Source organism: Pseudochaenichthys georgianus, chromosome 11 (genome assembly GCF_902827115.2).
Source record: "Pseudochaenichthys georgianus chromosome 11, fPseGeo1.2, whole genome shotgun sequence".
Taxonomy (NCBI): domain Eukaryota; kingdom Metazoa; phylum Chordata; class Actinopteri; order Perciformes; family Channichthyidae; genus Pseudochaenichthys; species Pseudochaenichthys georgianus.
In genome coordinates this window covers 7,231,910-7,259,484 of record NC_047513.1, presented here as the reverse complement: position 1 = coordinate 7,259,484, position 27,575 = coordinate 7,231,910, and the positions used below count along the sequence as shown (strand labels likewise).

Here is a 27,575-nt window from a genome sequence, read left to right as displayed (position 1 = left end):
GGAACACGATCCGTGTATGCATCACTTCCTGGTCTTCTCTAAAGAAGAGGGACCAATGGAAACGTTGTCATGTTGCCGTTGTTCAGCATGGAAACATTCATTAGCTAACAATGACATTATTGTTCTATTGATATAAAGGGAGGTCAGGTACTCTTTAAAACAGCTGCTAGCTATGGGTACTTTTTACTGAAGTACACTTCAAAGCCCATACTTCTTTACTTTTACTTGAGTAAAGAAGTTTAGTCAGTACTTCTACTTTTACAAACATGAGTATATGTACTTCTACTTGAGTAAAGCATGTGTGTACTTTTGATATCTCTGGTCATTGGTGATTTCACATCAACGCTGTCTACACAATGAGCGTTATTCAGTAGTTTTCCTTCCTTTTCAATGTTTTCGTTATCTTCGAGACGTTACCTGCTGGGATGACCACATCGCTGCCTGCTGTTGGGGCTTGGTTGTTATTCTCAGCTGAACTTGTCCAGAAAGATTCATCAGACCAGCGGCTACAGAAAGACACACAATCAAAAAACACTTTACTACAGGGAATCCAGAGGAAACACAATCATTATTTTCAGTTGAAGGTATTATAATATTTGTGACTTTTCTTCCATGTCACTGCTTGTGTGGTTTGCTGGTCAGTGTGTGGTTTCTTTACATTTTCCTTATGTTGTGTCACTGTAGAAGTACAATTCTACGTGCATCTAGAAAATTGTCCCCCAGAGAAAAAGAACATAAAAAAGGGAAAAAAAGGCTTTTAATGAAACACTTTTTCTGTAAAAAAAAAGAAGATTGATAATTTCTTTAAAAATCAAAGTTAAAGTTTTGAGAAAAAAATATTCTACTTTACACTATTCTCTTGAATTTCAGAGAGAATTCTAGTAATAAAAAAACAACGTATCGTTATATATATAGTTCTAGTTCCTACCTTAATTTGGTCTTGTTTTAAGATAAAAACACTCATTAGACAATATTTAAATTGTAAAAAATAGAAAAAACAGGTTACTCAGATTAAACTGCAGATATGATTGTTAGAAATGTGGAGCTTTTCACATGTAAATACAATAGCTATGATACATCTACAATATATATAACATAATGCCAGCAAAATGTGTACTTTTGAATACTTTAAGTTGAAATAAATATCTTCCTGCTCTTTAATAACATGTTGCAGTTTAACGTACATGAAGTTGGCAGGTCGGTGGGTGGGGAGGGGGGGCACTGTGATTGGGGGTGGGGGGGTAGGTGTGATGCAGTTGGGGTAGAAGCAGCGGTACACCCTGAACTGCACCGCGGAGTCCAACAAGGAGCGGTCGGCACTCTCCCGACGCCGGCGCTGACTCGTCTTCCCAGAGACTGCAGACACAAAGTCAAATCACTAAATCAGTTTGAGTGATCACGTTACAAACTATGCATTTCAGTTTTAGGTCATCTCGATGCAAATTATCACATTTTAAGAAAATCTAACAGCTCATGTGAAATTAAAATGTGGATTCAGACCAATGACAATAACTATGTTAATGTGAATAATGCTGCAAGTTTAAATTGTAAAACTAATTTTTAAAGGTACTACACAAATCCTTGTATTATATATATTGTGTATAAGCTTGATGTTATCTTTTTAGAAAAACAGTTAAACAGCTGAATAAGTAAGCAGGATAAACATCTTTTATACCCTAAATATGTAAATACCAAAACATTCTCAGGCACATTTTGAAGGCACAATAACAAAGGCATCATTTGTTTTTAACCTTTAGATTTTCTAGTTTTTAAAATAGTGAAAAATAATGTCCATTAGAAAATCAAACAGGCAAGGCGACATCTTGTTTTGTCTGACCAGCAAGTATTCAATGAAGACACATACTAGAAAAGCAGGAAGTCCTCATACGTGTAGATCTACACTGAACATTTGGCTACAGATCCATAATACAGTGTGGCGTACTGATGTAGTAGAGGTCGTTGGAGCTGCTGTTGAAGAACCAGTCTCCGTTCCTGTTGTTGCTGGAGCTGAGCGGCATGGACGAGCCGTTCCTCTCGTCGATGATTCGGAATTTATCCGGACTCTGGGTGAAGTTGTGGTTGATGATCACAAATTCATCAGCCTGTGTGAAGCATAAGCAAAAAACGTCAGTATACCGTGAAAAACAGGTGAAGTGTACAGAGCAGAGGTGGGGAAAGTACCCAGATCTTGTATTTAAGTAAAAGTAGAAGTACTGTAGAGTGTAGGAATACTCTGTTACAAGTAAAAGTAGAAAAGTATATGCATCAAAGTACAGTGAAAGTAGTCGTTGTGCAGATTGGTCCTTTTCAGAATAATATATATGATATGTTTTATAATGATTGATCATGAAAGTGTTCTCAAAGCTGGTGAAGGTGCAGCTAGTCTGAATGACTTTGTAGACTGCAGGGTAGCTTGTGAGTTTACTCCAGGTGGAACTAAAGTCTGATTTAACACTTGGTTATATTTCATATTATCAATAAACATTCAATGAATATAGAGGAGTACAAGTACACTTTTTTAAACCTTTTTTTATCTCTGAATTGTAGTGGATTAGAAGTAGCATTAAATGGCAATACTCAAGTAAAGTACAAGTACCTCAAAATGAAGTACAGTACTTGAGTAAATGTACTTAGTTACTTTACACTACAGGTATTTACAGTGTGGTCCGACCTTGCGTTGCATCATGTGAGGGATGTTGCAGGTACCTTGAAGCCGTAGAATGTTCCTGTGTAGGTGATGTTGGTGACGTGGTTCATGTCATCAAACATCATGTTGTACGTTAGTCCAGAGGGGATCATGGCCATCCAGCCCAGCTTATGAGTTATCCTCTTCTTCAGATAGGGAACGGCGCTGGAGCCTGTACAAAAAACAAAATCCTTTCATTTATACAGTGGGAACATCATACTATGACCACGCCAATCACCCCGTCAAATAAAAGCTAAATGATTGTTATTACATTATTTCCTACATGCGTCTAATTGACATTATGTAGACTAATAAGATGAAACTAATACTACTATTTACTGACACTATTCTTGTTTTTATACCTGTCCTATTCGATTTTAGCTTTTTTTAAATTTGTATTTGCATTTTTTGACTGCTTCTGACTTTGGATTTCTTTAAAGCACCTCCAAATCAATCAATTAAATGTCCTTCTATAATGTGTTTCTGTTGCCCGATAGTTTCCGACCCATACTGCATTTCCCACTGACCACCAGTAGAGGTCAGTAAAGATTACAGAGGTGAAAAGTAGTGAGTCTGTGTATTTTATTACCATGTGAGTTGGTTAAGATGACGTCCTTGCCCTCCAGAGATTTCGGCGATGGATTGTTGAACGCGAAACGATGGAAGTTGACGGTGTGGTCGCACACGGCGCCGGGGAAACCCACGCTCCATTCCGCACTCTGGGAACAGTGGGCGGGGTCCAGCAGGGCGCTTAGAGGCACCACTTTATGGTTGATGGTTCCTGGAATCAGGGAAACATGGGGGCAGAGTTGATTTGAATGAAGGAATAGTAAGCACACCTGAGCCCAAACCTGATATTTGCTGTTTTAGGTTGTAATGACATGAAAATGAAAGACGTACTTCTGAACCATTCTCTTCATAAGGAGCCAATACACTTAGGGCTGAGGGTTACAAAGACAAACTTAATAAAACCAGAAATATTTTTAACAGTTTTTCCTCATTTGCTTTAGTTAAATTCACGAATGAGAATTAATTTTTTCACAAGGTGTTCAAATCTCTTTGTTGTTTCTCTTATTGATTAAAAACGAATTGCATGTGTTTTGGCACAAGACTACTACTTGCAGCTTGTGTCTCAGGCATTAAAGGGGCCTTATCAGGCTCATGTTTGGGTTCGTATTTGTATTGTCTTCCTCTCCTGTGACATGTCTCCATGCTTTCATTTTCAAAAAGCTCTTTATTTTTCTCATACTGCCTGTGCTGCAGCACCTCTTTTCACCCTCTGTCTGAAACCAGAGCCCATCTGCTCTGATTGGTGAGCTGGTTGGCTCTGTTGTGATTGGTTAACAGCTTTTTTGCATTGTTACATGTAGTCTCTACTGTATATGGCTATACATGACGGATCAAAGGGACATTATTTATAGTACAGTATATATATATATATATATATAGTATATATCAGGGATATTTGTGCTTTAGAAATATATTACAATAACAATCCAATTCTTACCTTCGTATCATTAATAAATAACACATTGAATACAAACTGTAATGGCGATCATTTCCTGAAAAACCTTATGGATTAAAGGGGACCTATCATGCAAAATGCACTTTTGTACGTATTTTATACATGAATATGTGTCCCCGGTGTGTCAGGGAACTCACCAAGTGTCAGAAAACACAACCCTCTCTATTTTCCTCCATACCCAAATCTCTAAAAACGGAGCTGCAACGGATCTGATACAGACTGATCCAGATTTGAAAATTCTCTGACGTCAGGAACGAGGAGCTCCGCCTATATGGGCAACTCTCCACCTATCAGGGGAATGGGGGGTTGGGCCACGGCCGGCCATTGCCGCTCGAAAGCGCTGGAGACGCTGTAGTACATATGCCAGGCCTGTAAGTGGCGCTGTAGTCTTCCACAAAAGCAGCGAAGAAGACTTCCCGCGCATGGTTGCTATGGTTGCCCTTCTGTTTATTCTCCGCTGTGGCTCTTTTTCTCCCTCCCTGAGGCAAGCTTTTGCTCCTGCTGCTGTAATTCAATGCAATCCCTCCCCGTCGAGGCAAGCACTGTAACTCTCTCCGGTAGTCCACCAGCAGAGGACAAACACCCTCCTCTCCGCCTCTTCCAAGGGACGAGGGGACCGTGCGGCAGAGTTTCAGTTAGATTTGTTTTCGCCGGTCAACATGTCTGTTAAAGTTAAAATCTTCCGGACAAAATTAGAAAAGTGCCGGTCAAAGGTCTTCTTTGTTATTTATTGAGCTTTAAAACAAATGAATAACGACTCTATATAATCATATATACGAATAAAACACGGAGGACGGAGATCTCTTTTCCTCCCCCTCTTCTGAGAGCCCAGCAGCTGATCACAAAGCACGCTCCCCTCTCCTGCAGGGGGGCGTGCTCAGCTGCAGCTCATTTGCATTAAAGCTACGTCACAGAATCAGCCCTTGCAAAAACAGGGCTGGAAAGAGCAAATAGAGAGAAATGAGGCATGGCTAAAATGCAGGATCTGTTTGGTATTTTGAAAAAAAGTCACTGACAGGTTTTATATAGGTATGGCCCTACAATATATTGTTCAAATATAGCATGATAGGTCCACTTTAAGTTACTGATTAAAGATGTAGTTAGTTAAATTAAAGAAACATGGGCAATAGGTTAAAGACAGAAACAGAAAGAGATGAAAGTACCTGTGAGGGAGCCGTCAATGTCCACCAGCTGCGCCTCATGCTCCCACCTGAAGCCCACCTTGTTGGGTGAATTGAAGTACTGGATCCCAGCAAAATGGGCGGCCCAGCCTCCGCAGCGATCCACGCACGTGCCGTCGATCCTGGCCACTCCGATGGCAGCGCACGAGCCCCTGTCGAAGTTAATGAACTTGGTGTTGAGGACACTCAGGCCATCGTCCAGCGGCGCGATGACCCCCCGGGTTGTGCAGTAGTCCTGTCCCAGTCCCAGCTCTTCCACGTGACCCACGATGGTGCAGTTAGACATTGTGGCCCCTCCTTCCTCGCCGAACCCGCTCACAGCCCACCGAAGGACGCGCTTCGCTTCGATACCGGCTTTCTCGTTGTTCACCATCATGAAATCGTGGAACTGCACTGAGCCCACGTTGACCCACTCGGCACCTTTCTCGCAGTTCCAGGTGGTGAGGCCTCGGAACACGGCGGGCTCAGGGGTTGAGGAGCGGCAGCCTCCGTTCTTCATGGGGAAGTAGTCGGTGAAGATCCAGATGCCGAACCAGCCCTGGGAGTGCACGGTGTTGTTGTAAAACTCACCCAGAGGAACCTTCTTCTGGCAGATTCTGCTGTCGTAGGACGGGCCGTCAGGGTGGTTGTGCATGCGGTACCAGAACCCGAAGTGGGTGCCCCCCGCTGCGGCGTTGTGGCGGATGATGTTGTTGGGGTTAGTGACCCAGTAGGCGGCGGGGGTGACGTCGTCGTTCAGCAGGCTGGTGCTCTGTTTCACAAACACAGCCAGGTTGTACTGTAGGACGTTCCCCGTCTCTATGCCGTCCTCGATGAAGAAGGCGCCGCCCATGATGTCGTAGATGACGTTGTGCTCCACCAGGAGGTTGTGGGTGTTGTGGATGGTGACGGCCCTGTTGAAGGTCTGATGGATGGAGCAACCCCGCACATAGGACTTGAATTTGATGTCTCCCATCAGATGCCAGTGGATGGGGTAACGCCCCAGCCTGAAGGCCTGTCCTGCATGGTAGATCTGAGGAAGACCAACGTTTCGGTGTGAGGATGAGGAGAACACATGCTGTAGACAAATAAACAAGTTGAAATCATCTCACCTCAACATATTCCAGTCTGCCGATTGCCAGATTCTGTCCCGGAGTGGCTGCGTGAAACATGATGGCCGCTCCAAACTGATCGCTGCCCGTCTCCTCTCCGAATCGCCCTTGGAAACAGGTTTGGGTGGCGAATTCACCTGTGGCCGGGACAGAAGGATGTTACTACTGCATATCCATATGCTGTATAACCAGAATTATGACACAAGCTCCACATTGATATCAAGTCAGCAGATTTAGAATTAAATTAGAAGCTATTATTTTTTTCTGATTTAAAAGGCTCTCCGTACTATTTATCATGAATTCCAACTTTGTTTTGTAGTTTGTCTTAACTTTAAATAATTATGTCGGTTTTACTTGTATGTTTTTTCTTATTGTTTTAATCATTTCTTTGGAGTCACATAATATTAATATAACATGTTGCCCTGACTAGACTGGGCAACACGACTGTTCAGTCTATTAAGGGATCCAAAAACAACAAACAAACAAGCAATACATACATAAATAATAAATAGAATTCGAGCTGAAATTAATATTATTGGATGATGAAAACATAATTTTGTTATCATCAATTTATTTAAACTACCAGAACTTTTCTGATTCGAGCTGTTATTTGAACTTTGCAGTTTGTTTCTGGATTTTAGTTGACAATGATATATTTTATTCTTAACTTGGATGCCGCTTTTAAAATTGAATAAGAACATCTGAAACCCAGTACCTGTGTTAAAGCCAGCGGGGCAGGGTTTGATATCATCCTTCCATTCTTCATGTTGGGCGCCTCGTATCAAGATGTTCCTGGTGAGGAGCCCCACCTCTGCGCGGCCCTCAAACACCGTGCCGTCGGGCAGCGTGACGGACACCCCCAGGTGAGAGTACTCCAGTGCTTCGGTCAGAGTCAACGTCTTCCCGTCAGCAGACACAGCGGCGATTTTCCTCACCTCGTTCTCTTTCTGGCTGTGCCTGGAAACAAAATGAATGATTTAGAGCTGCAGCTCCAAAACACTGTTTTATCTCTGCCAATGTAGATACAGTTAAACAGTGAATATGATTGGATCTTCCCAAAGCTTTCAAAAGGTGATTCAATGTGTAAAGCTATCCACCTGTAACGTTGTCTCTTCTTGTTATAGTATATATTAAAGGGGCCCTATTATGCTCATTTTATTTTCATATTTGTAAAATATCCTCTGCTGTGACATCATTCCATGCTTTAATGTAAAAAAGCTCTTTACTTTTCTCATACTGCCTGTGCTGCAGCACCTCTTTTCACCCTCTGTCTGAAACCAGATCGCAGTCTGCTCTGATTTGTTAGCTGTTCCGCTCTGTTGTGATTCGTCAATAGCTTAGAGATGTGTTTGAAATGTCCCGGCCTTTAGCATATCACGTACAATGTGTTTGAGTGCTAATAAAGCGCAAGTGATACACGTATATAGGTGTTACATAGCGATCACTTGGAGATCATGTTGTCCAGTCTATCTCACCAGCTGTCACTGCAGTTTGGCTCTTACTGTACATTCTGTGATTTTGTACCAAAATTACACATTTCTATTGCATAATTGCATACTTTTTTTGAATGGTCAGCTAAGAAGTCAGATTTTTCTTTTAACTCAACTTTGATCACATATGTAGTTACTGTGTTTTGACCTTTTAAAAGAAGAGTCTTCCTTAAAATAAATGGTTTTCTGCGGAGTTTGAGACTGTACCTGTCTCCGGTTGAGGCGATGACAATTTCATCTCCAACATTCCATGTGACCCCCTTCATGAGAGTCAGTGAGTCGGAGCTTGCGCTCGCCGTCTGCGCCAAATGGGTCCAAGTGACAGGAACAGGAATACCTGGAGAAACAGGTTGTCAACAAAGACTTGCACCTGAGGGGGGGGGGGGGGTCATCCAATAATAACTTCTTCTCCTCCAGGACACGCGACTCACATGACTCTGTCAGCTTACTATTACCTGACATGAAGTCATGTAATCAGGAGGTTTTCAAATATTGGAGTGAGGACATTTCAGTTCAAAGTTTCTTAAGTTCGATGACTACGATTCAGTGTTGGAAGACGAAAAATATGCCTTTACAAGTCAAAAATAGTATTTAAATACAAATACTAAAGTTCTACTAGCAACCTATGTAGTAACAAAAGTTAAAAATAAAAAAACTTGGAAAGTCAAACGACCCATTTCCTAGTGTTGTATGAATAATACGTTTATTATATTATCACTGATGCATTAAAGGTGGGGTGGTTAAGTTTGAGAAACCGGCTCGAGATACACTTTTTGTTATATTCCATGGAATGCTCTTAACATCCCGATAGCAATGAATATCTGAAGTGCTTTGACAAAAAATACATACAAAAATGTCATCTGTGGAAGCCGTGGTACTGTAAAAAGCAGGACCAATCATCTGAGCCGGCCCGGCTAAAGTAACTGGATGGCCTACCTGCCTGTCAGCCTTCCATCGGGGCACAAACTTATCTCGTGCCCTCATTGGTCATGTGCGCGTTCGTGTGTGTTGGAGGAGGGGCTCTGTGAGGAAGTGGCAGATTCTTTCCAGTTGTGTATTTTCAAATTCTAGCGCACTCCAGCTGGTTTCTCCAAAACTACCTACCTTTAAGGTGTGAATGGGTTGATGTGGAGCTGATTCTTACTACACTAAACGGGTGTTAACGGGTTTAGCAGACAGCAATGATGTTGATCCTCTCATCCTTTTGAATGTGTTCCTGTGAGTGTTCATACCATGCAGGTCCAGAACTCCCTCTCTGACACCCAACGTCTTGGTTCCATAGATAGGAAGTTCAGGTGAGCGCAGGTTTCCATGGAGCGTGATGATGGCTTTGTGCTGGAAGGGTGCCCCCTCCTGGCCGATCTGGAGCCGTCCACCGTCTGTGATCAGGATGTTTTCAGCCTGCAGCTCGATGTCTGCTTCATCAAACACCAAAGTCCCTCCTGAGCACAAAGAAACACACACATTACAGTGTTTGTGAAGTGCGAGTGTAAGTTCATATATATTTTGGATTAATAAAAAATGATATTGCCATCAGTTGCCTCCATACAAAACTGAATTCAGAAAAATGCTTGCTTGTGTCTTAGAAAAAATCAATACCTTCCCTAGTGGTCCGAATCTTTGCGACAAAAATATATAAATTATATTTCCCTTCCTAAAAAAGTTTCAGAAAAGACATGAAAATAACAAAAAGAGACTGAAAGCCAGAAAGGAAAATACATTTGCCTAAAAAAAATGATATTTATCATTACATATAAATAACGTCCATACATAAACACAGCCAAACAACTGTGAACATGCACTTTTTTGTACCTTGGATGAGGAGCATTTTCAGCACAGGGGTGCTGGTGTCCAGCAGGATGAACTGGCCTTTAGTGATGACGGCAAACGAGCCCCTCTCGGGGGGAGACAGACCACCCCACGTGAACCTGGACGACCACACGTCAATGTAGAAGAAATCTGCTGAAGAATCCTGAAGAAAGAGACAAGTACTGGATTAACACAAACATGTACAAAAAGATTGTCATTATGTAAAACACTGTGCTGTGATTTATCTCAGGGGGGGGGCCCTCACCATCTGGGCGACGCCTCTGTCCGCGATGCTGACTCGGACCTTGGCTTCCTGAGAGCGCTGCTGAGAGTTGGTCACACAGATGATGTGTGTGTTGTTGGTTGACTGAACGTCACACACAGAGCCTGCGATGGTCACGTTCACATCACCCATGTCGGCGCTGTAAGGCGATGATCAATTATTAAAATATAAAGCTTATATTTGACATTGTATTGTGACATACAAATATTATTGACTTTATGTATAGAATTAAATAAATATAGTACAATATATAAGGTACACGTTATAATTACTCTACTTCTAAATCCTGTACATTTTAATGCAGTATCATTTTTATAAATTATTATAAAATACAGTAACATGATATTCAAGAATAATATCGGCTATATATTAAAATACAAATATTATCTTACTTTAACATACCATATCATACTACAAAAAGATAGTATACATTAATATATTATAATATAAAATAGTATATCTGATATTATCTTGTTTCAGTTGAGTAAATTATACTATATTACATTATATTAATTATATAAATAATATAATCTTATATATTCTAATTACATAGAATAGAAGAGAAGACATCAAATAAACTGTATAATACATTTACATTGCTTTCAAATAATACATATCTATAATAAACTGTTAATAAACTCATTTTTATTATATTCATATGATGTTAAGGTATATGAGAGTATTGAGGTATGCTATGTTTAATAATGCTATTTCATTGTATCATTTGTTGTATCTTAATAAAGAAACCTTTAGAAATACATATGAAATCATATTTAAAATATAAACATATAATAATATATATACTGTTGTCTACTATTTATAATAAGGTGTTTATATATAATTAACTGTACAGTAAATCTTTATTATTGGTATTTTGGATAATGTATTTATGTGAAAATGCTACTAAAAATTTAAATATAAGGTGTTACGTATCAAAAGTCAGACATTCAAGTCAGACTTTGTTCCATGTAGGAAAAAGAGATGTTGTGCAAGTTGAGAGCTTTGTTCTGAACCAGAGGGGCGTGTCTGGGTGTGGCCCTCTGTTCACCTGAAGCCGGAGCCGCTGATGGTGAGCCGGGTGCCTCCAGCCGTGCCCCCTCTGCGTGGATAAACCTCAGAGATCACCGGAGTCAACAGAGATTTATACGTGTAGCCGTTCGCTATGTCGACATCATCCAGCTGGTTGACGACAGCCACCACACACGCCACCTCCGACTGATTACCTGAGAGCAGACAGCGTGTCAAACACACAGTACAATAACAACAACAACAACAACAACAACAACAACAGGACAGCGGGAATCCAGATGCGTGCTCAGAGATAACATATGACTCATCACAAGTTATTGTGACATTTGACACGTGATGTTCTCCTGCCATGAAAGGCTGTGGACATTCCTCAGTCTGTCTCCATTAGAGCGTTTAGAGATCACTGCTTAGACAGCTTAAAGACTGCTTTGACATAATGAAACTTACTAAAATGATCATTAGCGCGGACAGATTCTTGGAAAAGCCTTTACTAAAACTGTGGATTAGAATAAGTAGAATATAACAGTTTTTTCCGGATGTGCAAGAATGTAAGATACTGGATATTGTGCTTCCCGTAATAATACCAGAGTACAATAAATAAATGAGAAAAAACGATATGTATCTCTGTGGATAATCCTCAACTCACTCTTGATGGATGGGGACATGCAGTAGAGGCGGGACGATGTGGACATGTTTCTGTGGACGTCACACGCCTCCCCGCAGATCGTCACCGTGGAGACATCCGGGTCAAAGCCTGAACCCTGCACCGCCAGCACAGCGCCGCCACCAAAACTGCCTGCATCCCAGAGGAGGGAGAAATAAGTTGCTCAGTAAGAACATATTGATGTTGATATGGGGCAGCAAATGAAAGCAACACATAATAAAGTGCCAATAGAGGAAGTACTGTAAAAGCATCAGCAAGCCTATTGATTGATTACATACAGTATAGCCTGATTGAGGCGGTACAAGTCAAATGTATGTGTATAAGTATATCTGATATAAGGAAGACTTTCTTTTGGTGGTTTATGTATGTGTTCGAGAGTGACAATAGTATTTGATATTTCTGTGAATATTTGTCGGTTCAGAACGGCTTTAGATGGTCTGATGGCAGCAACAAAAAACACGTTTTATATAGTAACTTGTGTATTTCTACCAGTGACGTTTGTTCTTGGTCTTTAACATTTCTTAATTGATGCTCTATTTGATTTTTATATTGTTGTGTATTAACAAGTAGACGCCTTTTTCCCCCCTCAAGACCTGTTGAGATCAACAATGTCTTTTACACAGGTGACCTGGCCAAAACAGTCGCCATAGGACGTATACATTGTTTACTTAATTTACATAAAGTACAAAATATTACACATTTTACTCCAAATAGATATTCATTCTAGATCTGCAAGTTTCTTCAGTATTTGATGAGTTGTATTCAAGCTCTCTCCTTGATATCAATAAGTGCCGATTCACCTTTACGTCGATATGCTTTTGATACTGTACATTTTGTGACTGTGAATATAAAGTATAATGTAGAAATGAAGACACTGCCTCTGTCTTACCCTCGTTGGGCTGCACGCTGCTCAGGCTCAGCTCATACGTGAACACGACGCTAGACTGGGCGAGACCCTTGACCTGGTGGAGCAGCGCCACGGGGTACGCCCCACCCGGGTTGTCTCCGGCAGTGCACTGCACCTGGGAGTCAGAGACGGTGGACACCACACAGGGGGCGTGGTTCATGGTGACGGAGACGAGCTGAGAGTCGCTGCCAAACCCTGAACCCGTCAGGGTGAGCACCGCACCGCTCGGCCCTGTGGGGAATAACGGAGGAGAGGAGGAGTTACTGAGAGGACGCACACATGATGGGATGGAGCCAAATGTGAACATAATACACTGAATCGTGTACATGTAGAGGCTTTGGCTTTATTCAGGCAAACAGACAGCTTTTGTTGACCATATCCACTGATGTGAAATCATTATGGATGCCGTTGTAACTTGCAAATAAAAATGTTTAAGCGTTAAAATGGTGCACTTTTTTAGAATTCGTCTATGTACAGTTTATTCTGTTGTAAGAAAATGTGCAACTACTGTCCTAGTGTTATTCATTTGATGTTTTTGGTACATGTTAAACTCCTCCAATCAAAAGGCTCGGCCCTTACATCTTTTTCATGTTATATTTTTTATATATATTTATATATATAATTTATATTATTATTATTTTTATATATTTTTAAATGAACGAATAAATGTCTTCATCAACAGGTAAAAAACCTTGACTCTAGCATATAGAGACCAGCATACTGACCAGTGGTGGGGCTGATGGAGCTGATGACAGGGGTGTGTGCGCTGGAGTAGGTGAAGTTGAGAGGAGGATACTGCACGGAGAAGACCTGAATGTCGGCAGTCACCAGCCCCTCGCTGTGCGGGGGGGTCAGGCAGCGCAGCAGCCCAGCTGTCACCTCCTGGATCTCACAGGGTGCACCCCCCACCGTCACGCTTGTGTTCCCCGGAGCGAAGCCGTTTCCCGTAAACACCAGAGGGGTTCCTCCGGCCAGGCTGCCCTCCACAGGGACCAGGCCGCTCTGGGCGCTGCTGCTCAGGGTGACGGACCCCGATGCGAGGCCTTTGCTTCTCACGATCACTCTGAGGGGGTGGTCTCCTGCGGGCAGGGCGGCCACCATCAGCGTGATGTTGCCTTCGCTCACATCTGTGACTTCCAGCTCCGAGGTGCCGGCGAACACTGCCACGTCCCCCACACTGCTGCCAAACCCTGAGCCGGAGATGGTGACAGCGGTGAGAGCGCTGATGGTGTCGGGGAGAACGCCGACAACTGCTGGAGTGACGGAGGACGAGTAGGTGAAGGAGCAGCTGGAGTGACAGGAGCTCTGGATCCGGCCCAGGTTGAAGACCACATCCCCGGTGTGAGGCTGAGAAGGAGAGGTGTCGCAGGTGATGGAGGTGTCGGTGACTGACAGCAGGGAGCATGGCTCGCTGGCTACGGTAACGTCTCCTCCAGAGAAGCCGGAGCCGTGGATGAGGAGGCGCGTGGAGCCGGTGGGGCTGCCGGTGTCAGGAGAGACGGAGTCGACCACAGGAAGCACCACGAAGCGGCGGTGGAGCTCGCTCTGGATGGCCATGATGGCGCTGCCCAGGTTGTTGACTCTGACGGCGACGGGGTGAGGCACGCCGATGGAGAGGCCGCTCAGGCTGCTGAGCTGACAGCTGATCTCTGAGGAAGAGCTGTTCATGACCTCACAGGGCTGACCCCCCACTGTCACCTGCACACACACATATTACTTTTAGAAAGACTGACAACAACACAAAGACTAAAGAGGAAGCATCTGGGGAAGGAAGTTACGATAGTATTTGCTCAAGTCTTGTGCTTTATAATTGTTGTGTAATAGAGATTGTGTTTTGTTTTAGTGTTTGTACCTATGTGTCTACCTGCCCAGAGACTGCAGATGGAAATTAATCAAATTCATTGAGACGTTATCTTTTAAAAAAATATCATTTCACAACTAAATCATTAGAGTGTTGTTGCACTTGAACAACAGGTCTTCAGCAACAATTCAGTGAAGGTTCAAATACACAATAATCAGCAGATATCAATGTATAACAGACATTCTTATTATATCTATTTCATTCCCATTCAAATCATAAAGTAGGAAAACCTGAAGCAAAGCAGCAATAGGAATCTCTGTTACTCAACATTTCAATATATCTAAAATCAGACCCGTCTAGTCATGAGCCATAGAGAAGATGCTAACCTCATTAGCGCATGCGATGTCGCTGAAGCCTTCGCCCTGAATGCTGATGATCTGGTGGTAGGTGCCCTGGTTGGGGGAGATGGAGTAGACAGCGGGGGTGGAGCAGGCGGACACGGTGTAGGAGAGGTCGGTAGAGGTGCCGTTGATCTGGGGGCACTGTGGGGAGGCCACGCACTGCTGAGCGGCTCTGGAGACACGGCGAGAACCTGGAGGAGACATTTCAATCCGTTGGTCGGATGGAAGCTTATCTTTGGATCCAACTCCGTTTTATGAGTTGTTGCCGAAAATATCTATTGGTCTTCGTGAAACCTTTACGGTATTATGTTTTACCTCCTGTCACGTGTCTGGCCTCGATGCCTCCCACGCTGACGGAGACCGTGCTGCTCTTCTTCGGCCGAGACTCCACCTTCACCACTCCCTGCAGTCTGATGGAGTTGGAGCCATCGATGTAGCCACTGCTGTAGTAATACACACCGGGAGCAGTGAAGCGGTAGCTGAAAGACCCTGCGAGGGGCAACAGAGGGAGGGATGGTCAGTAAGGGACATCAAATCATACAGCCTTCCTAGAAGATTACACATCAGAATCAGAATACTTCATTCATCCTGGGGTGAAAGGGGGTTCGTGACAGTGGCTCCATTTTGAATGAAAAAGATACAAATGTAAGAAGTTAGAGGAAGAATGTGCAATAAAACGATAACATAAAACTTGATACATATTTGTATAAAAACATAAGAATTTGAAGTAAGCGTGAAAATATGTATATTATCATAGGAAGTTAAAGAAAAGTGTGCACATTTAACTACAATATATAAGATGCATATTCAACCCAGTCTCACGGCATTTCGTGTTCACCAACACGATTTTTAATCTATTGATTCGTGTTCACCATAACACGAATAAGAAAACCTTGATTCAGCTCTTGTTCATTTCCCATCAGTTCTGCTGCAGCTGCACTTAAAATCTATCAACATAATCTCACCTAAAGAAAAAGATATCTTGACATGACATGAAACATGTAATATGTGATATGTGGTGGGTCACACCTTTTAATATGCGTGATAGACAAATGCGCACCATCTGGCACAAGGACTTACTTCACCATCAGAAGCCAAACCCTTTCAAATATTAATATAAATACACTACTGTAAATATTGTAATATGTCAACCCAGTCTCACGGCATTTCGTGTTCACCAACACGATTTTTAATCTATTGATTCGTGTTCACCATCACGATTTGCCACTTTTTTTCGTGTTGCACAGCACGATTTTAAAAGCAATGTATTTCTACTGGTAACGTGTTTCGTGCCTGCAGGCTGCAGCACGTCTTTTTCTCCGGTCGGGTCGTGGAAGACCGGAAGCTGTGTGGTTCATAAAAACATGTTCTTACTCAATATCAAGCCGTTATCTTTGTAACTCTGGCACAAAACATGTCTTCGGGATAAATAAAGTCCCGTCTTATCTTATCTTACATTACCATATGTTTGTCGCTTATACTGTGTTTTATGTTTTGTTTTTACAGTGGATTTGTTGACAAATAAACCCATTAAGAGAAGTCCACGTGTGTCTGCCTGTGCTTCGAGGGAAATATAAGATCAATGTATTTCATAAAAACATACTGCATGCTAGTGTTAAAGAAGATAAATGTGGAAAAGCAAAATAAAGTTTTAAAACATGGAAAGCCTTGAATGTGTAAGGGCCTGTGTAACCTGATCGGACTCAAGTGCTGCAGAAGATGAAGATGTGGGTGACCTCGGTCCAGTGACTCAGAACTCTACCTTTGGCAGACTGGGCTCCGCTGTTGAACGGTCCCTCTCCAGGGGTGGTGTCTCCTGGGTGGGGAACACTAAAGACCCGGTACGCCACCGTCTGTAGGGTGGGCGCCTCCCAACGCCACATCACTGAGTCTCCAACATAGGCATCCACTGAGGCAGGGCTCCAGGCATAGCCCTGTCCCAAAGCTGAGACACACACACAGTTAGACTGACGGATACAATTACAGAAATGTGTTCATTGTGTACATCTAAAATACCTTACAAATCTGTTCTAAAAATGGCCAACTATGTCAAACTGGTTTTTAAACACAGAACAGTGTTTGGGTGACGTCACCTTTAATCCACAGGTGACAGGAAGATTACCGGTACAGTAAGGAAATCCTCTTTGTGTTGTACTCAGATTTAATTTGACAGCTTGAAAAATAATTAAAATGTGGACATACTGCGGTCGGATCCTTGGTTGTCTACCATGTGAGTCTTCTCTTCCGACTTCATGACGCACTGCAGCTCATTCTCGGAGGCGGCCTCCACCTCACACTCTGCTCCACCTGTCAGATCACGCGTGAGAACAACAATCGGAAGCATTTTAATACTGCTTCCCCATATTGGCACATCTCTGTAGATTACCACTAGACCGCCCTGTCGTCTTCCACAAACAGGTCGAGACTGTTGCTGCGGTGATAAGTCTTTGTGAAAGAGCTGGGTCTGTTGTTGCTTACCGAAGGAGACTGTGTTGTCAGAGGTGTTGTTGCTGAAACCAGATCCAGACACAGTCAGCCTGGTGCCCCCCTGCAGGGAGCCGAGCAGGGGGGAGATGCTGTGGACTTCCAGGATGTATTCAATGGTGGCGTTCACACCGGTGCTATCAAACAAAAGAAAAAAAAGAAAAGTCCAAATATATCCCGAAATAAACCATGTTGTCTTTCTTTCTTCTTCTGACATGTTTGACTATGTTTGTATTGAAAAGCTGATTAGTAGGACATTACAGCACCATCCTTAAAACAAATATTTATAAAAAAAGAAATGAATGAATAAAAAATACTATTCATATAAAAGAGTATAAACAAAAATATATGATGTATTTTTAAATAACATGTCCCATATTTCTTCGAATTTGTCCTTCTCTTTCAGAGCGCATTACTTGATCTATATATTGATATACTATATGGCAATTGATGAAGGGTTCTTCAGAAATTGTTTGTTTTAATAACTTACTTTTGTGGATCTACTTTTGAAGTGTATAATTAGATGTAATACAGTAAGATAGGTAGGATTTAACTGCAAAAGTTGAATCGTTTTTTTTACGGTACATTTTGTACAGTATTATGTATACAGGTTTAAGGAAATCCTTATCTTTACATTAGTTACATCTACCCCTTAAACAATGTGTGTTTGACGTGCAAGAAAGCACTCCTACCCGGAGATAAGATCAGCTCTCTCTCCGATGTGACAGATGAGCTGCTGTTAATGGTAGCTGTACCTTGTCTTGGAGAAGCCATTATTTCCAACCTGTACCTCCACCTGGTACAGGCCGGGGGGCATCACGGGGAGACGGCAGCTGATGCTGGAGGCCGCCCACTGCACCGTCACACACTCCTTCCTGCCTACCAGCACCACGCTGTCGTTGTTTTGGCCGCCCAGGTTGGAGCCCTGGATGGTGAGAACTTCACGGCCTACACAAAAGAAATGTAAAAAAACATCGACAATTTTCCACTGAGGAGCCCCTGTCACTCGAGTGTCAGGATAATCGGCAGATGGTAGTTCCCTTTTATTTTCAAGAGGTGCCACTAGTTGCCCTGCAGATTAAAAGGTAGTGGATCATTAACTATAATCACATGGAAGACACACTAGTCTCTCACAGTCTCCCCGTTTAGTTATAGCAATGGGTCAAAACTGAGAAACCTGGAAGTCAACATTACACAAAAACAAGAACAGCACTAATGAGGTAACAGTGATGACAAAAGCTCCCATTGACGGTGGTGACAAGCTATTCCTCTTCCCTTTAGATAGATATGTGGTATCATACAGTATATCATGTTTCTCGACAAGAGGCATTGAGGAACTGAATAAATATCATGTTTCTCGACAAGAGGCATTGAGGAACTGAATAAATATCCTATTTCTTTCCATAAACAAAGAACAAGCACACTATGTATGTATCTGTTGCATTCAGCAGACAGATATCCTTTCTATTGACCTTTCAGCACAACACAAATCATCCCTTATAAAGCTCTCCTTTCACTTCACGATGGTTCCACCGAGAGACATGATCAAATTCATGCACACACTTTATGAATGCCCCCAGGAAAAGACGCTCCACTCACCGATCACAGTGGTGTGGCTGGGGCTCAGGCCTGAGATCTGGGATGTGAGGTTGTCGTCGTAGGTGAAGGAGCTGCTGGCGTCCTGACTCATGTTCCCCACCATCACTGTGACCGTCTGTGCTCCAGCAGTCCCCTGAAACGAGTCATAACAACTTTGATTTATTAAGAAATAGGAATAATAAAGGCCTTTCTCAGAGACACTTTAAAAAGCTGAATATTGGAGACAAACTATCATCACTTATCTATTATCATTTTACAAGTTATTTGTCATAACATTTTTTGTATGAAACAACACAATTTTGCCCTTACAAATTCATATTAAAGGGGCCCTATTATGTTTTATGGGGTTGTCCCTTCCCTGTAGTGTGTTATAAAGGTTTGTGTGCCTGTACATAGTCTGCAAAGGTTAAAATCCCCCCCCCCCCCTCCGCCTGAAGCACCTCCATTGGACTCCTTCTGTAACATAGTGACATCACTACGTTACTACTATGTTAGCTCTGCAACATTTTAAGGTTTATGTTGGACCCAGCCTTTGGCCAATTGTGGTGTTTACATGTTACGACCCCTTCACATTCTGCTCTAGCGTGTCCAAGCACAGTCAGCGTCTCATGCAATGGGCTCTGATTGTGCGGGACTACAACGTTAGACACCCATATCATTAAAGGGCTCAGAGAATGTGTTGGCCGATGCTTTGTCCAGGTTGAGTTAGTGTAGTATGTGTGATATTAGGCAGCTTCGTTAGTGTGTTTAGTTTCACAAAACCTGTGGGTTTGTGTCTTAAGGGGGGAGTGTTACGGCTGCTGCCTTCCTGGTTCTCTTAACTCTGTTGTGTGTGTGTGTGTATGCAAATGAGCCCCAGGTTAGCTTAGCGGTTAGCGCCTGTCGGTTAGCAGCAGCTGTGTTTTTGTGCAGCCTTTTCTGTAACTTGTACCACGTGTAACGTGAGGTTTTGTTTCCCTTTTGGGTAATACTTATTACGCTGTATAAGCTGTAAAACTCTCTTTTGGAGTTTTCTTTTTGTTGATTGTTAAACAATCCGTAATTGGCACTTTTGTTTGTTTCAGGCTGCCTGCCTGCCATTTTGTTTCACCCGTTTATAACAAAGCCACTTACAACTTTTATCAAATTCCATTCTGGTTTGTGTTGCTTCCCTTTGGTTCCCCTAGCCCAGTAGGGAACGTAATACTAATATTAACCTGAAAATGACCAATATACATCCTCTTTGAATCCTTACTTTAATTAACCCAAACGTATAATAAATAAGTATTACTTTTTTATATTTTTGCAATGTTTTGACTAATGAAAGTGTATAAGTTTGTATCTTCTTGGTCGAATGCACTTATTGTAAGTCGCTTTGGATAAAAGCGTCAGCTAAATGCAATGTAATGTAATGTAGGTGTGTTCTGCAGCATTTGAATTGTCATATAATGCAGTGAAATATGTATCCATAATAATGCACTTACAGCTGGTGTTCTGCATTTCAGCTCAGTGTCAGTGGCTTTAACCACGGTACACTCGTCACCGCCGACAGTAACTGTGGTTTCCTTGCTGAAGCCAAAACCGCTCACTGTCAGAAGTGTGCCACCTAAGAAAAAAACAAAGAGCATAATGGCTATTTAGTATTAAATAATAGGGATATAGTGAGATAATTAGTACCATTTGAGTAATGTCTTACCTGATAGACTTCCAGAGAGCGGGGCGAAGGAGGAGATGATGAGCTGGATGGTGAAGTGTAGGACGCCCCCTGGAGAGCGGGAGCTCCCCAGAGAGGGGAAGCTCACGGACATGGGGTACGTCCCGGCACTGGCGCCGCCCAGCCTGCACACCTGAGTGGTAGCTGCAATGGGATTCACAATATCTGGTTCATATCCTTCTAATGGATGATTAACCAATTTTAACAACATGATTCAGTTTAATAAAACCGTATTTACGTACCGCTGATCTGTTCCACCTCACATGGGGTCTCTCCCACAAAGATGGAGGCGTTCTCATTACTGAAGCCAGTTCCAGTGACAGTCAGAAGAGTCCCCAGGCCATTAGATCCTGTCAGCCCAATTCAATCTTAGATTAATATACACTCAACACCACTAATATCAATCACCAGAGAATAGGAAGCTTGAATAATATATTGTTTTACCACAAAAGCTTTTTTTCCAATTCACAAACACTTGACATGGTTTTTGTTAAGTACTTAAAATAAAACCAGTTTTATTTTTAAACTGTTAAAGATTTACCAATACCAATCATTTACCAATTTGTGCAAACTAAATAATAGAACGGTAAAGACAGATTTTATTAACATAAAAGTAAACATACAAGTCACAAAAAATTAAAATAAAATAAATACAAATAATATTTTAATAATTTGAGGATACAATAAATACTTTTCCAGTTCAGTAATGTTATTTTCTTGGTTATATTAAAAGCCAAAAACAGGGTTTTGTAATGTGTTCAACATGTTAGTAAACAGATCTACATATACGCAAACAATGAGAAGAATTTGGAAGTAATCCATTTGAATTGTCTCTTTAATTGTTCATCTGATATAAAAGAATCAACCTTGGTTGAATGTATTGCTTCTTAATAATCAACCAATAACCAACAATTCTTCATGCTACATGTTTGGATCATATGCACCTTGAGATGGGCTGATTCCAGTCACGACAGGAGTCTTGTCTTCGGTCCATTCGAACCCACAGTCACCAGAACACTTTGAGGGAATCCCGTTGATGATCACCTCCACCTGCAAACATCATCAAAACATCAAAAGATCGTGAGTTAAGGAAGTTTCACAACATTACAATTTGCCACTGGATGGGAATAACCACTCATATGACATCACTGCCAGGCATTACAACAGAATAATAGAGGCCTGTCAAGCTCCCTCACTTCAGCACAAAGGAGTTATTTAGTGGCATGTAATCATACAGTTCTGCTGTTCAAGTGGCCGTGTCAGACCTGACCTTTTCCTCACCTCCCTCTATTAAGCTTACCGTTGATACAAAGATGCTACATTGGCTGTAAATAGAAAGGATGTAGGTTTCCATCATGTCTTTTCAGACATGTGAAACCAGGCATGTGAAACTAGATGGAACATCCTGAACTTTTGACCTTTACACACACACACACACACACACACACACACACACACACACACACACACACACACACACACACCACACACACACACACACACACACACACACACACACACACACACACACACACACACACACACACACACACACACACACACACACACACACACACACACACACACACACACACACACACACACACACACACACACACACACACACACACACACACACACACACACACACATTCTAGATGGGGCAATACAAGCGTAAAAGTTCCAGCCACCATTCTGAGAAGGCGCTTGTGGTTTTTGTCACCTTGAGAGCGGTTACAGTGGGTATGAAGACAATGAGGCACAGGATGCAGGCGGCCTACACACAGATTCAAATCAACTTCCTGGGCCAGCGAATCGTAGAGACAAGCTGTGCTTATTGTCTCTGTTAATAAATGAAGTCTCTGTTAATAAATTAGAGTATAAAGTTTGCATATCTGAAATTAAATGTTTAAAGAAAAAACTTGATTCTAATCATGACATTGACAATGTGTTCTGCTCTCATGAAAAATGTTCATATTCCCTCTTGTTCAAATGGCATATTATTACTATAAGTCTTTATTTGTTTTATTTTAACTTTACATTTGTAATTGTTCATGAAGTAAAAGTTGAACATATGTGACCTCCTTCTCCCTCAAAGATAGAAAAGGGGAAACCACCTGATGCAGAGAGGGAGGAGGCTAGAGACTATAAAAGATGATGTGTGAAGAGAAAGGGGGGCTTTTTAGGCTTTTTGAGGCTTTTGGAGGCTTGGAGGCTTGGAGGCTTGAGAGCTTGGAGGCTTGGAGGCTTGGAGGCTTGAGAGCTTGGAGGCTTGAGAGCTTGGAGGCTTGGAGGCTTGAGAGCTTGGAGGCTTGAGAGCTTGGAGGCTTGAGAGCTTGGAGGCTTGGAGGCTTGAGAGCTTGGAGGCTTGAGAGCTTGGAGGCTTGAGAGCTTGGAGGCTTGAGAGCTTGGAGGCTTGGAGGCATGAGAGCTTGGAGGCTTGGAGGCTTGAGAGCTTGGAGGCTTGAGAGCTTGGAGGCTTGAGAGCTTGGAGGCTTGAGAGCTTGGAGCCTTGAGAGCTTGGATGCTCCAAGCTCTCAAGCTTAAAGCGAGCTACCCGCTGCAGTGGAAACGCGCCATTAGAGGCCACGCTGTAAACGCCCAGCCTGGAGGCATGACATATACAAAGACAGCTGCACGCGACATACTAAAATAGGACTTGCTCTCCAGGATTTAAAAGCAGCAGAGGTGAAAGCAAACAGGTAATGCTGAAACCTTAAAGCAGATGTGCTGCAGGCTTTCAAGTCACGGTCTTACCTGTGGTTTGAATTCCCAGACTCGAAAGTAATCTCCTGTCAGGCTGCGTATCATCAGCCCTCCCTTTGTCCTCTCAGTGACTGAAACAACTACGTTGTTGCCGACAGTCAGGGAGTCATTAATCTGTAACGAGGGCAAATTAATAAAACAATTAATTTATAATGTCTTTAAATTAATTTAAATTAAAAAAATAAAATCAACGAAAAACAATACATCAGTGATATAGAAAATAAACAATCGGTTGATAATAATAGACAAGATCATAACATTTTAAAATGATATCAAGCTCTTTAAGAAACATTAGCCATATCAGGATCATATTAGGACAATAAAAAGTGTCCATAAATACAGTCTGTGCACAAGTCTGATGAACATTTAGTCATATTGAGGCTGCTTCTGCAAATACAATCTTGGACTACTAATATAATTGAGTCATTGGTTTTTACATTAATGTCCTCTCTGGTGTTTAGTTTACTGACATTTTATTGTAATGTTGTAATTTGTAGTCTTGCAAAAGTTATTTATAGTTTTTTGTTGTTATTTTTTGTCTGAGCTAATGTACTGAAAGGACTTTGGGCTGCATGTATGCATGAAAGGAGCTCTAGGAAAGTAGTGGAGATAATACGTTTGTAACAAAGTCTACTGTTTGTGAGCACTACACCAATATTGTAAAATGTAATTGAAACAATGCGTGTTGAATCTCTATCTATGAGGTAACACGATGACGACTGAGCCTATGGCCCTCGGATGAAATGTTTCCATTTGCAATATTATATTATGGGTTGTCTGAAAGGGCCATCACTAAATATGACACAGAAGAGTGATATCCAAATACTTCTACATATTAACATAGGTACTTCCAAAGAGAACAAAACTGAGATATTAGATATTGTAACTTTATCGCTAAAAAATAGGAAGTAGAGTCTGACCTTCATCAGAGGCTGGTCTCCGGGGTTAGTGAGCCAGTTCACCTTCCACTTAGGACTTCTGCAGGTTCCATAGCTGCTGACGCTGACCTCCCCCATCCCTGGAACCCCCTGCAGAGCGAACTTCAGGTCCTCCGGGCTGATGTCCACCGGCAGACCTGAGAACAAGAAGCGGCTGTGTTTAAACACCTCACTGCAAAGCATCCGTCACAGGTTGTAATGAGTGAATACATGGAGAAGCAGAGAGTGGTGGGATGCAGTTAAGTATTGTTCTTAAGGAAAATGTTGCAGTAGAAATAATGATGCATTGTGGGCATAAAACTGTAGTTTTATTTAAATAAAGTGTGCGTGTCAAGAGCTTGTATCGTGTATCACTGCTGTGGAAAATTACTATTGAAACTGTTTAAAATTGTCAAAAGTTACTAGAAATACTTGAATATTTTTGACAACATTTCTTGTACTTGACTTACTGTAGGTATTTCCATCATATTGTACTTTGTATATCAGTAATGATTATTATTGTAACTTGGAGGCCTATATTAAAAAATAATCTACATTAATTTGGCTTAGTGACTTTGTAGATATAGATAATTCAAATAAATTAAAAATCAACTAATAAATAATGCTCCTTTTAATAAAGGATAAACTAGTGTATGAAGTTTAAAATTGAAAAGTGGAAAATTGTGCAACTTCGCAAACAAATGTTTTTTTTGAGGTGCAGTGTTAATCAAAGCTCTCATGGATTTCTTTTATAGTCATGATTATTTTAAATTGCAAGAGACATAAGAAATATCTTGACTTTAATCAAATTGACACATTCAATGTTTTCTTAGTGCGAACACAATGAAGGCAACATTTGCTGAGTCATTGCTGCAGCTGTCTGCCTCTGTGCCGTGTGCATATTGTTTTCACAGTACAGTAGCTGATAGGAGTGATAACATGACAATCAAACATCTCCTGCATACCATCGACTTTGTGTTAGTGTCAAACAATGTCAAACAATGTCAAACAAGCGGCTTTCAAGTCAGTGATGCATCATGGGTTACAAGTTACAACCCTTAAGTGATTCTATCTGTGGTTCCGCTTACTACAATGTAAATACTAGACATGCTGCTCTGATGTACCTTCAGCTCGGCCTCCATAGATCTCCACATCAAAGGTGCCCGTCAGAGGGGGGGTGGCTCTGTGAGGGCGGGTGAGGCTGATGGAGGCTGCTCCCTCCCTGAACACCGCCATGTCCTCGCTGCTGTTGGACTAGGACATTGGATGAAAGAAATAGAGGATTAAAAAGAGAATCCAGAAGATTTAGACCATTCCTAGATACCATGTGCTGCTTTTAACACCATCCTACAGTATGTTGGGAATAAAAACTGATGTCTTCTTCAGGGGAAATCAAATAATTGAAAGATGAAACTGCATTAAAAGAGTGATCAGTCACGTAGTGTTGTATGAAATGATGCTTGACACTGATTTCTATGGTACTAACTTTGTGAAATTGCATGTATTTGTTCTTGTTGAGTTTAGGGTATTTATATAAAGCTACGACATTGAAACTCGAAAGCTATTAATACTGTTGTACAGAATGTCCCACAGTTTAGATTATGATTTTTTAGATTTGAAAAAGTTATATAAACTAATTGCAATTATGTATACACACAACGTCAAACCCTTGGACAACATTTTGTTTTTGCTAAATATGACAAACACTTTTTACTATGTTTTTACAAGTTATATATATATTGAAAAATGCTGCCTGTTACAGAAATACAATTTGTAGGCATACTGTAGGCTAGCTTGGCTTATTTTGACAGAAACATGCTGTTTTAGAAATACATACAATAATGTTTAAATGGCTATTTTGGGTTTATTTTTCAACCAATCCTACAAGAATGCTTGGCAGAATGTTCCCTTGTCGTGTATCATGCCTGTGAATAAGTATATCTTCCAGTGAGATAGTTAGACTTTATAAGAGTTTTTGAAATCAGATTTCTTCAAACTCATCATATAACACAATCAGCTCTTGCTTTAATACATTATTCTCAAAACATCTGAGCAGTGTAGAATTAGGTACCGATGGATTTCAGTTGGATTACATTCACACTTCTCCCTGCATTCACACATTTCTCTTTATACACCTATCAGACTTGACTCCCTCCGGAACCTGTTAGGCGAATACTGAGTGTCTGCTTGTGGAGGTTGGAGACACACACAGGATCACCGTGGCGCCTCTGCTGTAATTTATCGCACAGCCGTGGGCTGCAGAACATTTCCTGTTCCTGTGAGTCACACTGCTGAGGCTGTTCCTTTAAATCTGACACCTCTTTTTTCCTTGTGGAAAGTCCTTTTCTGTTAGTAAATCCTTGTATTGTCTATTTGTAAACAATTTGTGAAAGGTGCTTTGCCCAGAGTTTAGTACAGTTGCATCACAGCTGGATGCTAACACGAAGACATCTTTGATCAAATGAGCTCTACTAAAGTAAACGGGAAAGCCCCCATCTTTTCTCTCTTACGTAACCCAACACTCAAGTTAGGTTCTTAACAGCTAAAAACACTTCATTTCATGCCTCCGTATTTGATTGTGAAGAATATTGTTGTATTAGGAAAATATTGGAGCACAAGTGAAAAGGTTTATGTTTGGAGGAGCGTCTTATTTAACTGACAAGAAGTTTACTTTTTTTACTTAATTTATTGGCCAGATTTTGTGTTTTTCCAACTATAAATGAACCTAAACTAGACGCACAGCATAGCACAATCTTTTCCTTCCGTCTATACCAGGGGTGTCCAACTCAAGGCCCGGGGGCCAAATCCGGCCCGCGACTTCATTTAATGCGGCCCCACAAGAGCTTGCAAAGAATATAATATGTTTATTATATGGTTAGATGACGATTTACAGAAGCATGTTGCCCATAAACTACATGTCCCAGAATGCATCTCAAATTAGACTTTTTTCCCAGAATTTGACTATTTTTTTTAAATCTAACTTTTTTTTTTTTAAATGTCACTTCTGTTTTTTTACTTTTTTCCAGCTTTTCTTTTTAAATCATTTTGTGACATTCTCACTGAAGAGAATTGCAATTATTTGCCCCAGACTTCAGCTTTCAGACGTAGTTAATTATGAAGTTATTACCCTATCAGATAATAATCCAATGCAGAGGCGATTATGTAATATAATACATTATTTTATATATATATATTTATATATAAGTTACAACCGGCCCTTTGAGTGCAGCCATAATGCTGATGTGGCCC

At 41.5% G+C, this 27,575-nt stretch overlaps 1 protein-coding gene across 1 annotated transcript in view; it reads right to left on the bottom strand.

Moving 5' to 3' along the window:
* The window catches only part of LOC117455602 (fibrocystin-L-like), a 67,375-nt gene that overhangs the window by 15,432 nt on the left and 24,368 nt on the right, over positions 1 to 27,575 (bottom strand). Inside the window, exons 25-54 of the mRNA XM_034095168.2 lie at positions 25,451 to 25,580; positions 24,330 to 24,484; positions 23,401 to 23,523; positions 21,588 to 21,693; positions 20,886 to 20,993; positions 20,626 to 20,787; positions 20,414 to 20,535; positions 18,951 to 19,083; positions 18,107 to 18,299; positions 17,346 to 17,488; positions 17,070 to 17,174; positions 16,630 to 16,812; positions 15,183 to 15,356; positions 14,853 to 15,058; positions 13,391 to 14,363; positions 12,648 to 12,896; positions 11,741 to 11,890; positions 11,114 to 11,288; positions 10,048 to 10,204; positions 9,786 to 9,945; positions 9,206 to 9,415; positions 8,181 to 8,310; positions 7,199 to 7,440; positions 6,484 to 6,620; positions 5,375 to 6,404; positions 3,276 to 3,467; positions 2,707 to 2,858; positions 1,943 to 2,102; positions 1,185 to 1,356; positions 418 to 506 (exon numbers count right to left, since the gene is read on the bottom strand). Coding sequence (XP_033951059.1) covers positions 418 to 506; positions 1,185 to 1,356; positions 1,943 to 2,102; positions 2,707 to 2,858; positions 3,276 to 3,467; positions 5,375 to 6,404; positions 6,484 to 6,620; positions 7,199 to 7,440; positions 8,181 to 8,310; positions 9,206 to 9,415; positions 9,786 to 9,945; positions 10,048 to 10,204; positions 11,114 to 11,288; positions 11,741 to 11,890; positions 12,648 to 12,896; positions 13,391 to 14,363; positions 14,853 to 15,058; positions 15,183 to 15,356; positions 16,630 to 16,812; positions 17,070 to 17,174; positions 17,346 to 17,488; positions 18,107 to 18,299; positions 18,951 to 19,083; positions 20,414 to 20,535; positions 20,626 to 20,787; positions 20,886 to 20,993; positions 21,588 to 21,693; positions 23,401 to 23,523; positions 24,330 to 24,484; positions 25,451 to 25,580 — 6,421 coding nt within the window. The remainder of the gene's footprint in view (positions 1 to 417; positions 507 to 1,184; positions 1,357 to 1,942; positions 2,103 to 2,706; positions 2,859 to 3,275; positions 3,468 to 5,374; positions 6,405 to 6,483; positions 6,621 to 7,198; positions 7,441 to 8,180; positions 8,311 to 9,205; positions 9,416 to 9,785; positions 9,946 to 10,047; positions 10,205 to 11,113; positions 11,289 to 11,740; positions 11,891 to 12,647; positions 12,897 to 13,390; positions 14,364 to 14,852; positions 15,059 to 15,182; positions 15,357 to 16,629; positions 16,813 to 17,069; positions 17,175 to 17,345; positions 17,489 to 18,106; positions 18,300 to 18,950; positions 19,084 to 20,413; positions 20,536 to 20,625; positions 20,788 to 20,885; positions 20,994 to 21,587; positions 21,694 to 23,400; positions 23,524 to 24,329; positions 24,485 to 25,450; positions 25,581 to 27,575) is intronic.